At 41.7% G+C, this 12,595-nt stretch overlaps 2 protein-coding genes across 2 annotated transcripts; one reads left to right on the plus strand and one right to left on the minus strand.

Annotated features, from left to right (window-relative positions):
- The first annotated feature begins 27 nt into the window (after positions 1-27).
- Positions 28-3,493, plus strand: LOC100846505 (V-type proton ATPase subunit c''2). Its single transcript, XM_003569287.4, has 4 exons — positions 28-265; positions 355-432; positions 2,773-2,943; positions 3,023-3,493. Exons 1-4 carry the CDS (start codon positions 153-155, stop codon positions 3,189-3,191), a joined length of 531 nt encoding a protein of 176 aa, XP_003569335.1. The 5' UTR covers positions 28-152; the 3' UTR covers positions 3,192-3,493.
- A 4,336-nt stretch (positions 3,494-7,829) lies between these two features.
- On the minus strand, positions 7,830-10,315 carry LOC100838084 (histidine-containing phosphotransfer protein 1). The gene is made up of 6 exons (XM_003566820.2): positions 10,188-10,315; positions 9,934-10,064; positions 9,763-9,831; positions 8,874-8,945; positions 8,637-8,709; positions 7,830-8,217 (listed from the first exon to the last, which is right to left on the minus strand). Exons 1-6 carry the CDS (start codon positions 10,239-10,241, stop codon positions 8,179-8,181), a joined length of 438 nt encoding a protein of 145 aa, XP_003566868.1. The 5' UTR covers positions 10,242-10,315; the 3' UTR covers positions 7,830-8,178.
- Positions 10,316-12,595: the final 2,280 nt, after the last annotated feature.

A 12,595-nucleotide genomic window follows, 5' to 3' on the forward strand; every position in this document is an offset into this window, starting at 1 on the left:
GGTTGGTCTCCGTGCAGACCACGCACGCGTCTCTTCACGAGTCACCGATCCAACCATCCTCCCCGAAGAAAGAAAAGAAAGAAGAAAATATCCCCGATCCAGCGCCAGTAATTTGCTGGGGCCAGAGAGATCGCCGGAGGGAAGAGGAGAGGATGTCGTCGGACTCGTCGTCGTGGGCGCGCGCGCTCGTGCAGATCTCGCCCTACACCTTCTCCGCCATCGGCATCGCCGTCTCCATCGGCGTCTCGGTGCTCGGCGCAGCATGGTGAGACTAATTGCAACCCCCCGAGGCCTCGCCTCGCTAGATCTGTTGCGCGCATCTGCTTATGCTGCTCCCGCGGTTTTGCCTCGCAGGGGGATCTTCATCACGGGGAGCAGCCTCATCGGGGCCGCCATCAAGGCGCCCAGGATCACCTCCAAGAACCTCATCAGGTGAGGCAATCTGCAGAGCCCTTGGCTACCATGATGATGGCCTGATTTTGTTCGATGTCGTCTCGTTTGCGCCGCCGTAGTTAGATTTGGCCGTGCTTAGTGCCCAATGAGCTCGTGGTTTCGTGCTCCTTTGAACTTGGTGATGTGTGGTTGCGTCAGGGATGGGCTGGGCATCGTTTCATCTGTTAGTTAGCATCCTTGCTGGTATTGCGTGGAAATTTATGCTGAGGGATGATAGTTGAGTAGTGCAAAGCACCGAGCTTCTATCCATGCTAGTGGGGGGATTATTCATCGAGTAGCTTAAATACCAATCTTTCTTCTCTTGTTTAACGAAGTACTACCCTCGCATGAATACATTCTCCTGTGAATACTGTGGGTGTTTCTACCATGAGTTACCTCAATAGATCTATTGCTAGGAAGAACCAGGCATCATCCTGTTGCAAGTTATACATGGGGATAGACACTAATGAGATCCTCTTAAAGAATGACCGACAGGTAACAACAGTTATTGCCTAGCTGAAATTTACCATGTTCTTAGTTTCCAGGAGACCGTTTCACTATTCCCCAAGGCAGTCAAATTAGTTGAGTGCCCTTTCATGTCTTTATTGTTTTGAACATCCTGGCCTCCTGTCGCCTTTACGGTATACATGGCTTGGTTTAGTTGTGAGTACTATTGATTCAGTAGCATCATGTACTCATCTCCTAAATCGTTGCTGTGATTTCTTGTCACTACAGTCTACACTGAACAATACTTCACATGCAAAGGAACGATTTGGATTTTGCATTACATGAAGTGTAAATCCTTATGTCCATTGTTATGTTAGGCACTCATCCTGAATCCTCATGTATCATACTTGATTAGCCATTATATCAATGAACTTTTGCAATTCGAAAAATGTGATGGTTATTTTTTCTTAAACAAGAAAAGAACCAAAAATCCTTTTTAGGCAATAAAAAAGGAAATTACACTTGCATGAATGATATACTCTTTCATTTCTCCCTTAATATTTTTACCCTTTTTCCTTATTTTATAGTCTTTAGTAACTATATAGGTGTTTTCAAGTCATAACATCTCGTCCTAGCAAGTGCCAAGCTGGACACTTGGATATTTGTTGGTTCCTGATGGCTGATGCTGGTCCAAAACTTGAGTTGTGTTGATTTTTGACAAGCATACCTGCTAACAACATGCAAAAGAAAAATGCCTAAGCCCTACCAGCTTCACTGGATGGATCGTGATAGAAAGCTAGGAAGTCAAAACTGGAGGGTATTTTTGTTTTGGCTTTGCAGTTAGTCCGTTGTTATGGTTCACTCTAGTTCCATAGTTTCTTTTGTCACTTGATTCATTGCTCAATCTTCATTAGTCTTACTAAGTTGCAAGGGCTGTGCACCATGTGAGCTAATATGTGTGAAGTGGATTGTTTGACTCTACGTCGATAATATCATGTAGACAGGAAAAGGAAAACACCAGTCCGATAGGGACTATGTAGCCGAATTTTGAGTCTGTAACGTCTAATAATATTTGAGATGCTGGTGGAGTGTTTGGTTCTTTTGGTAATTTGAGATTTGCACTGTCCCAATTTATCCTACATTTCACAGTTTATATACTCTAGTGAATAATACAGACGGAGTAAGTGATGTTTCGAATAGTTTGGTTAGTGATAGTGGTATTATATCAGTAAGTTATGCTTTGTTTCACCCATCTTGATCTTGTGACCTAGCAATATCTTTGTAGCTACTGTATTTTAGTAAGTTTGATCATTTCAACTCACCATGATTATTTCTAGATAACTTAGCTAAAGGGGTTCACTCTATGAACAGTTTGCAATGGATTATATATGTATAAACAATGGAATAATGAATTTTAGGATTTGTTTGGTATCTTGAAGCAATTCATTATTCATCCTGCATGGATCGATGCATGGTGGATCTTATCCTCAATAGACAGATAGGGTGCTGTAGTTCGCATGAGTGGCTAATACCATGATGTTGTAGTTTAGTTTGTGCACCAGTTCCTCAAACAACTTCTGTATCTGGCTTCTAGAATCCACCTATGTTGCCTGTATTCCCAACATTCACTGATTCAATTAAATACCATCTGATGCACTTATCCATGCATCTGCTTATTTTTGCTTCTTTGGAGGCAAACAAGAGAGAAAATGTACTTGGGAAGATGGAGTCTTGTGAATCTTAGCAAAACTGGTTCGGTAATGTTTGCATATTGCTCTATATTTGGGTTAGAAGTTTATCTAATGTTAATTTTAAATCTTGTGATCTTTGGATTGTTGTGCATATTGTATTGTCTTTTAACTTCTGATACCTATGCATCATCTACATTTACAGTGTTATCTTCTGTGAGGCTGTTGCAATTTATGGTGTAATCGTGGCAATCATCCTCCAAACAAAGCTTGAAAGTGTGCCAACATCTCGAATGCATGATCCAGAGTCTCTCCGAGCTGGCTATGCAATATTTGCATCGGGCCTTATTGTTGGCTTTGCTAATCTTGTTTGCGGGTAAGCACCACCCTCCACATTTTGTTTACTTGTGTATTACTTCCCATGGGTCCAGATAATCAAATTGCAAAATTTTCAGGGTATGTGTGGGAATAATCGGAAGCAGCTGTGCACTGTCTGATGCTCAGAATTCAACACTGTTTGTAAAGATCCTGGTGATTGAGATCTTTGGCAGCGCTTTGGGACTGTTTGGAGTGATCGTGGGCATAATCATGTCAGCTCAAGCAACATGGCCAACTAAAGTCTAATTTCCAATCCATCTGGGAGTCTGTAAATTATTTTGGGTTAAACCCTTTGGAATGTCAACATGTTTTCAGCTGTTTTTTATCTATTCTTTTTATTTTGCACATTTTTGGTAAATCACGTATGTTGGTGCTCGATGCATCTGATCGTAGAGATACTGTTCCTACTGTAAAGACTCCATACCTGCCCGGTATCTTGTAGGGTGCTATTGCTGTTGCAGAACGTGGTCTGTCTATGGAATAAGAGCATTGAACTTGCCGATGGAATAAGAACATTGAACTCGAGAGCAAGTAATGTTTAGTTGGAATTTGCTCAGTAATTTAACTTATTGGTCCATGCAAATTTCGTGAAATTTTTGTGTTTCAAAGGGACCTCAACAATGTTCGCTAGATGAGTAAATGCCAAATGTCCGGCTACAAAGGCCACGCAGAAAATCCTAATAGACAAAAGCTCTCTCATCCGTCGATGGTGGACATTTTATCGTTCAAAACTTCTGCCAAACCTCCTGGTAACATGGGCGTGATTTACACCCACCATGCATACTCGCCGCCTGTCCTTTTTTCATTTAGAAGTTTTCTTAATCTCTGCCATTTAATTATTTCCTCCGGTCCTAAATTATTGTCGAAATACTACATGTATCTAGACACTTTTTAAGAATAGATACATCCATATTTGAGCTAATTTGAGTCAAGAATTTAGCATCAGAAGGAGTAGCAGAAAGTGGTGAGCCTGTCCTGCCCGCATGTTTTCTCATGATTTCCTATTTACTCCCTGACACATGCTACCACAATTCATAGACTATTACTCTCTCCGTTTCATAATTCTTGTCGAAATATTACATGTATCTAGACACTTTTTAGGAATAGATACATTCATTTTTGGGCAAATTTGACACAAGAATTATGTAACGGAAGACTTCTTCCTTCTTTCTAGCCTTCGACGGGCCTGAGCGCGAGCATGCCGGCGGCCAACATGACCGACGCGCTTCTCCCCGAGGGTTGATAGCCGTGAACCTCGCCGTCTTTCAACCAGCCGCCGGTCACCTCCACTTTCCTCGTCGTCCGCCGTCGCGACCCCTCACCTTGATCCCTGCATCAACCGAGTGAACCCTCCCAATGCACCTGCCCCCGCTCTGGATCTGCGAGGAGCAAAACCTCCGTCTCCGTTTCCAGTACTTCTTCCCAATCCGTGGTACCACGAGCGAGACTAGATCTTGATGTTTTGCTTTTGCAATTCGTGGTTTCTTTCTTTGAGTGAGCACCGGCAAGAAGAAAAGTGCAGAATTTTTTCGGATACGTTAGTGCGTTAGTGCTTTAGGTAGCTTCTAAAATTTATTTGATTTACGTATAATTATTTGTTTCTTGATACTTGTTAATGTGACCTTCTATGTCCTAATGTACGCAATAAGATTAATAAGTACCATGGGTACATGACGAGGTACTAAAGTTTGATGAATGTGTCTACTATGTTTTTTTTTGGTACATGACGTATCATTATGTATTTAGAGAGGTTGTACTAAATATTGACAAGATAGATGCTCGTACCGTCATTTTCTTCTCGTACATGAGGTTGATGTGCATTGTTTTGATATTTTGATGAGGTACTTAAAAGCAGATAAGGTATATATATTATGTACCAGAATGTACTGATGCGGTACTAAGTATTGATGAGGTCCTGGTCTCATAAAAGAAAAACGAGTCTCTACCTCTGACAAAAGAAATAGAGAGAAATAAGAGAATGGGGAAAAGTACTCGTTTCAATAACACCAGTAAGCGAGGGGCGAGCGCTCAGGGGTGCCACGTCGGCAGCTTTGCGCGATTCTGAAAAAAAGAACCGCGAGGAGCATTCCAATCCACACATTCAATGCAAAGCAAGGGTGACGAGCTGGCGGTTGCGCTTTCTATCGAAGAATTAAGCAAAGCAAAAACAGCCCAGTTATTTGAAAAAGCAAAGCAACACAGCCCAATGCAACACAACAGGTCCATCTTAGAAATTTAAGAGGTCGTATAAAAACAAAAAGTCTGTTCGTTAAACTTTGGAAGTTAAAAAAACCTTCATCTAAAAACATCGAAAGTTTTGTCCAAAAAACTGAAAGTTCTGTCCTAAAAAAGGAAGTTTTACCCAAAAAAGGAAGCTAGTTCTGTTAAAATAAAGTCTCTAAAAAATTGAAAGCTTGTCATCATTTGTTGAAAGCTCATTTACAATTTCTAAACCTCACTCTTAAAAAAACATTAATAATCATCTCATTTTTTGAAAATTTCTAGAAAAGCGAAAGTTCATTATTCTAGAGTTGTGGTTAGGGAATTTAGCTTTTCTTATTTCATAAAGAATAGAAAAAGGGGAATAGGAAAGCCCAAGAAGAGTGAATGCATGTACATGCTTGCCAGCGTATATAAACTGGTACTCGACTTATTAAATACCTTGAACATGTATCATGATTACTAATTTATATACGTAGCAACATTTTTCCTCTTCTTTCCAATAAGCTCTATTGATTCTGTCTTAAGTCAAGGTTATGTAAGCTTAACCAAGTTTATGTATAATAAAACATCGTAGCCACATTATCAAATCAATATCAATAGATCCATCATAAGATATGTTGATATCTTTTTTCTAGAGACAAGTGCATTTTTTTTCTTCCAACTATTGCAAAGCATAGGTTTCATCCATCAACCGTTTTTTGTGTGACAGTGAACTTCATCTCTGAACTGCTAAAACATTGTAGATTTGGTTTTGGTGGCGGTCTGTTTCAGTCAAACAAAGTTTTGACTTGATGTGACAGATGGCAAGTAGTTTTGTAACAATGCCAGCTCGAATTCCTCTGTCTCTCTTTTGGGGAAAAGGAAAATAAAAACAGAAACCCTCGTGAATCCTAGCTAAGTATCGCAGCGGCGACGGGTGGTATGAGTCCTGCGTCGTGCCGGTACAAATTAATTCTTCAATTTGGAATAGAATGGATATATCGATCAAGTGGAAAGGTAGGTATTCAGTTGACTGCTCGAGGCAGAACATTATCGTTTGGTATTGCCTTCCATGTATTCAGAATGGCACTCTGTCCCAGACGATCGCCAAACCAACTGATTCTCAGTTTTGGAAAGGACTTATGCGGGTTAAAAATGATTTTTTTAGCCGTGGTGCTTTTATCCTCAGGGATGGGTCTGGAATTCGTTTCTGGGAAGATACCTGGCTTGGCAATACCCCTCTTTCCTATCAATATCCATCTTTGTTTCGTATTGTGCAACATAAAAATGTTTCGGTTGCCACGGTCTTTGCGACGATTCCTCTAAATATACATTTTAGGCGGAACCTGATCGGGGCCAATTGGACAAGATGGTTACATTTGGTTCAGCGTTTGATGATGGTTAACCTCTCGAACGAACCTGATAGCTTTGTGTGGAGTCTTACTCCCTCGGGCGTCTTTTCTGTGAAGTCTTTATACGTGGACTATATGGATGGGCAAACGGTATTTCATCAGAAATTCATATGGAAGTTAAAAATTCCATCAAAAGTCAAGATTTTTATGTGGTTCCTTGATTGTCAAGTTTTATTAACAAAAGATAATCTTGCGAAACGAAATTGGGAGGGGAGTTTAAAGTGTTGTTTTTGCGAGTCTGATGAGACTGTACAACATCTTTTTGTCTCTTGTCCCCTTGCACGTATTATTTGGCGCATCATTTTCTGTGCTTTTAATTTGCCTCCACCGACATCAATTTCCAATATGTTTGACAATTGGCTTAATGGTGTGGAAAAAAAGATTAAATCTCAAATTCGGATGGGAGTTTCGGCTTTCTGTTGGGCTATTTGGAACTGTAGAAATGATGTTATTTTTAATTGATCAAGAACTCCTCATTTTTTGCAGGTTATCTTCAAAGTCACACACTGGATTCGTCTTTGGGCTTTGCTGGTCCCTGCCCACCAGCGGGCACCTTTGGATACTGGATGCAACCGGCTGGAGATGATATCTCGGGATATCTTCAACCGGGCTGGCTGGCGGTGTTCTAGTCGTCTAGAAGCATAGAATCGCTATGTTTGCTTTACTTCGCTGGCTTATCCTTGTATCCACGATCGAAGATCGGTGAATTTGATGACTTGTTTCTTTAAAACTTTGCAATAAAAATGGCTGTGTGCATCTATTAATGCAGAGGCTGGGAATTTCTCTACCCTTTTCAAAAAAAAATGTATTCAGTTGAGTGCTAGAGTCCTACCACTGAGAGGATAATCTACCTGAAATAAGACAGACAAGTAACCAAACCTCTCAGGTGGTTTGGGGTACAACCACCTTCCTGACCATCCAACCAATAGTTCTCGTTCACATGCATTTATCAACTAGCTTATTATTATTATTTTGAGAGAGATGGAGATTCACATTAATTCCTTGATCCAAGTATATTCTACCAGCTTATTTGGTACTCCTTCTGATCCTAAATTATTGTCGAAATATTACATGTATCTAGACGTTTTTAAGAATAGATACATCCATATTTGAACAAATTTTTGAGTCAAGAATTTAGCATCAGATGGAGTACATGAAAAAAGTTGGCACAAATTACAGATACTATTGCCGTTTTCTACAGTTTGTTGACCAACTCCACGCAAATACTGAAACTCAAAAATAACATTAGTATTCCCGTAACATCACAACAAAACAACAACCCTTGTCCAGTCGATATATATGATGACCAACCGGCATCGAGGAGCGATCTTGATTCTTGCCGATATTACAGTACAGCGCTGCTAGGCGATTACAAGCTAGACGACAGACACTAGACCACTATACTGACTAATTCAGTCACCACATTGACCACTGATGACAATCTGCAAGACGGCGATGGAAGACGGTTTACTCGAAAGGAAAACTAACTGATGCTGGATGACCAGCTTGTCTCTAGACAAGCTACAGGCTTCACAGAAGCAACCGACTTCAACCTACAAGCTAAGCTGAGAGCATGTTGTCGTCAGAACATTCTGCTCCGCTTTGTTGCTCCGTTTTAATTACTTCTTAGAGTAGTAGGTCTTGACCTGCTGCTCCAGCTGCATTCCAAAACAGATAAACATGTCACCACCGTTTGTAAGCGACCAAAAAAACTTAATTACTCCCTCGGTCTCTCATATTAAGTGACTCAACTTCTTCTAAATATGGATGTATCTATATACTAAAATAAGCTCTAAATACATTTAATATTTTGGCACTTAATATGGGATGAATGGAGTACATCATAACAACATGGTATTACTAAGACGCTTGCTCATTTGTTGATCTGCCCAGCAAAGAAACTGAATCAACTGATCCATTGACATCATATGTATCTTGTGTAGAATTAAGTAAAATTGCCTGGTTTTTTTCGCATATAAAGCTAACTTCATATAGAAGCATTCCTGTAAATACGGCTAGTAAAGTTATTGGATTGCAACAGAAAGACTGCGACAAATGTTAGAAAATAAGGTAATACCTGAAGTATCATTTGAAACTTGCCGCGCATATTATAGAACTCATTGCTCACAGTGTTCAGTGTCATGAGGCAGCTGACAAAGGAAAAAAAGAAGTTCAGTAACTTGTGATGCTACAGTAGCTGAGCAAAGCACACTAGACATCACATTCAGTACGAAGATCTAAATAAGACAATGGTAGACAATAGTGATACTCCAAGGTATAGTGATACCTAAAGTAATGCTAGAAGGTAACTAACCCATTGAGGCTCTTCTCCTTACAAAACACATGTAGCTGAATGCAAGTGTTCTTCACTCTCAGAGCACCAACGCTGTTATATGCAAAAATATACAGTCAGGACAGTTGACAAACTTCTTTAAAATGCCAAAAGTATACGACCATTTGCTTACAAACTTTGCCATCAAAATTAAATGGATACTACAAACCGACCTGTATCAAAATTTATTAGGAAAAAGGGAATGGTTTGTGCATAGTAATATTAGTTTCTAATTAAAGATTAACTTTCCACAAATATGTAACTTCTAGCTCGGGAAAACCACCGATATAATGCACTACAGCGAAACAGATAATATTACTTTGTCGAATCCAAATGGATGTGAACCCTCTACGGATTGATTGGAAGAATCACTTAGCATCATAGATCTAAAAACCACCAGATGCCAACCCTCCCCATGTTGAGCGGCCACCCAACATGGAACAACACTCTTTTGAGTCATCAGATCAATGCAGGAAATGGACTCCCTTGTCGCATCTACACCATATTATCTTCAGATTACCAAATGAGACAAAAATTCTCCCACAAGATGAGTGGACACCATGCATCTAGATCTACCAATTATAAAGGAATTTATATTTCTAGAACAAGACGTCCGATCTATGCATGAAATGGATCCGTTTTATCGAATCTACACAATAAAACTCTGATGACCAAATTGATGATAATACTCCCCCAAGACCACCGGACACCATGCATCTAGATCTGCTCATTCTATGAGATCTAATACCCTATTTGTGCACCAAGACGAGTAGAACAAACATAGCTCCTACTATTGGAGAACTTCCTGCGGTAAAAGAGACACAAACATGTATTCAAGAAAACATGAAAAAAGAAAAGTAAAGAGCATCACCTTGCACTGCTCCCCTTGAACCTATGAGCAATAGCATCCAACCTGTCAAAGTCCACACATGGCTTGTCCCTGTCCCACACACAACAACAAACCCCCAACACATAACCAAACCAACCATTGCAATCTTTGAACATGTGAAACGGATGGGCATTAGAATAGAAAAACAATTACAACAGCTTGGCGAGCTCGTTAATGATGCGCTCGCCGTCCTCACAAAAGAGGGTGATGACCTCGCTGATGAAGTTGGGCATGTCAGGGCCCTGGATCATCTGAAGCTCCTGGAATTGCGTGTCTAGTAGGCCCTAACCCCACCAAGACATACATACAACATAAAGGAAAAAGTCAAATACCCCCAAACTTGAGAAATGAACTTAAGTTATGTTTAGATTCCTTTCAAATGGTAACTAATATTCGGGAAGCATCACCTCGGCGAACATGTTGGACAAGAAGGTGGTTAGCTGGTCCATCGGGGTGGCCATTGTCACCCGGAGGTAATAGGGAGGAGGGCGAGAGCAGAGGAAGGTTTTGGCCCTCTGGGAATGATAGTGCGAGTGGCTTGGGTTGAGTGATTTGGGATTTGGCCAGGCCGGGGGGTATTTATAGGTGCGATAGTATTCCCAAGCCCGCCTCTAGTTCAATTTTTTGGAAGTAATTCGGAGCGGATGGCAATCGTCATCCGACTCTTTAGTGCTCAGCATTTACTCATGGGTTTCCTTTTTCTCATAAATAAATAAATAAATAAATAAGGGATATCCTCTCTCATTAGAAATAGTCAGGTCTTGATTAACCTTCTAATTAGGTTTTGAGATGATCTATGTCGGAGCACGGGTCTCCGGCACCAGGGATGCTGGGCACCCCCTTGTTGTTCGGTGAGGGGCGAGGCGAGCACTTCCGCGATCGCCGGCGTGACGTAAGACACGAAGTGTAAACAGTCGGATTTACTCAGGTTCGGACCACCCGGAGGTGTAACACCCTACGTCCTGCTTTGAGTTGTATTCACGAATTTGTGTGTTCTTACAGATTGCCCCAGGGTTCCTGGGTGGGTTACTTGTTCTTCTAAGGGATTCTGCTATGAATGGGTGCAATACTACTTGCTACTGACTAGGGTTCGAACCTTTTGACCGATGGCATTGGTCCTCCTTTTATAGACAAGGGGATACCACAAGTGCCGATGCATGCAGCGCGACACGTTAACTACACGCATGTCATTGCCACAAAACTTACTCTACTGTAGATCCACGCTGAGTTTCATGCAGCGCCCAGGCCACTATGCACTGTAAATAAAATCCCTCTTAGGGTAGCCGCTCTAGACTTGCTCGGCAAGGCTAGCCCTGCCGATGTGACTCCTGTCGGTGCATTAAATGCACTGCGTTCGCTGTCTCGTCTTGTCTCCACTGTTTCGTCAGCCCCACCTGCAACCCCCCAAAGCCCCAGTACCCGGGAGGTGCCCCGGTACCGTTGCCCGGTAAGGTGCGGGGGAGCGAGTTGGTAGCTTCCCGGGGAGCCTGCCTAGCGGGTCTCGTTAGTTGCGACCTACGCGTCCCATACCAGTGGGGCCCCGTGGGTCACTAGTGCGACAGTCTAAGTGTCTTATTGGGTCCATTTGATGTTTAGCAGTGATGTCAACCCCCATTGCACTGCTGACTCTTAACTGACAGAATTGTTGAGCCTCCGATCGTGAAGTTTTGTAGAAAGCGAAAATTTCTCCCTGGATGAACAAGGTTTAATATCGAGCCCCGGAGAAGTCTAGGTCTCCTTGTTCTCTGTCAAATGACTTCAAGAAAGAAACTAAGAGTATTGCTAGGCCACCTCGGGCAATTGCGCACGCTCTTTTTTTCTTTCGAAACATGAAATATATAACTAAAAACAAAGGGGTTATACTACTCTCAAAAAGAGAGCATAGGCAAGTGCAAACTTGCACGGCTTGGTTACAAGAACAGTGAAAACATCAAGCCTAAGAGGGGAAGACTATAGCTAGAGTCTGATGGAGGGTCAGCTGAGAAGACTAACGCAAAGCCACAGCTGAAGTCTTCAACATGCCTTGAAAGTGTGAGCCAGCCATAGAGCCAGCGACTCAACCAACAATCGACCGCAAATGCACACGAGGTTAGGAACATTGAGATATAGATCTTGAAGGCGCTTCACCGAGCCCAATATGAAACTCTCTCGACCATCTGATCTGGGGATCAAGAACAGTGGCTCACTCATCGCCTGCCATCTGCAAATCAACCCGGATGATTGAGAATCACCATCTTTAGCTTGTTCAGTAGTTAATCTTGCTTCCAAGATGCAAAAGAAGAACATGTGACAAATGTGCTTAGCACCCCTAATGAACCACTCCAGAGTCCAAACAATAGATCGCTTTTGCATAGCTAGGAAATCGTATAGGATAGACCTAAGAACAACCATTGACGCATGAATCCTCCCCGAATAGCAACAAGCAACGACTGGACAAAGCATAACCTGGACCACTGAAGAGGAACAACAAACACCAAGTCTGAACTCATCCATCTCCCCAAACATCGTCAAACTTTGGAAACCCAACAGGGGCCCAAAGCCAACATCTCCTGTCTTCATGGCGCTAGTCGTCGGCCCTCAGCATACACTATTAAATACTACTGATTGAATGAACTAACAATGATTGTTTTGGGCAAATACCTGCTTGAGCATCTGTATATAGACTTTGCACTATATGAGCCGGCTGGCTCCACCCATGTTGCTAAGTATTGCAAGATTGGTTAAAAGCTGTGACTGGAAGCAAAGAGAACAAAGCTAGGACTAATTTCAAGGATTTAAAGATGAATAATTAAATAGATCGGGATACATGTGTTAA

The sequence above is a fragment of the Brachypodium distachyon genome, chromosome 2 (genome assembly GCF_000005505.3).
Source record: "Brachypodium distachyon strain Bd21 chromosome 2, Brachypodium_distachyon_v3.0, whole genome shotgun sequence".
Lineage (NCBI taxonomy): Eukaryota > Viridiplantae > Streptophyta > Magnoliopsida > Poales > Poaceae > Brachypodium > Brachypodium distachyon.

Coding starts and splice junctions, on each gene's coding strand:
- LOC100846505 (XM_003569287.4), top strand. CDS start 153: ATGTCGTCGGACTCGTCGTCGTGGGCGCGCGCGCTCGTGCAGATCTCG. Junction 266..354: donor TCGGTGCTCGGCGCAGCATG/GTGAGACTAATT, acceptor TTTGCCTCGCAG/GGGGATCTTCATCACGGGGA. Junction 433..2,772: donor ACCTCCAAGAACCTCATCAG/GTGAGGCAATCT, acceptor CTACATTTACAG/TGTTATCTTCTGTGAGGCTG.
- LOC100838084 (XM_003566820.2), bottom strand. CDS start 10,241: ATGGCCACCCCGATGGACCAGCTAACCACCTTCTTGTCCAACATGTTC. Junction 9,832..9,933: donor AACGAGCTCGCCAAGCTGTT/GTAATTGTTTTT, acceptor TGTGTGGGACAG/GGACAAGCCATGTGTGGACT. Junction 8,710..8,873: donor AAGGAGAAGAGCCTCAATGG/GTTAGTTACCTT, acceptor TTCCTTTGTCAG/CTGCCTCATGACACTGAACA.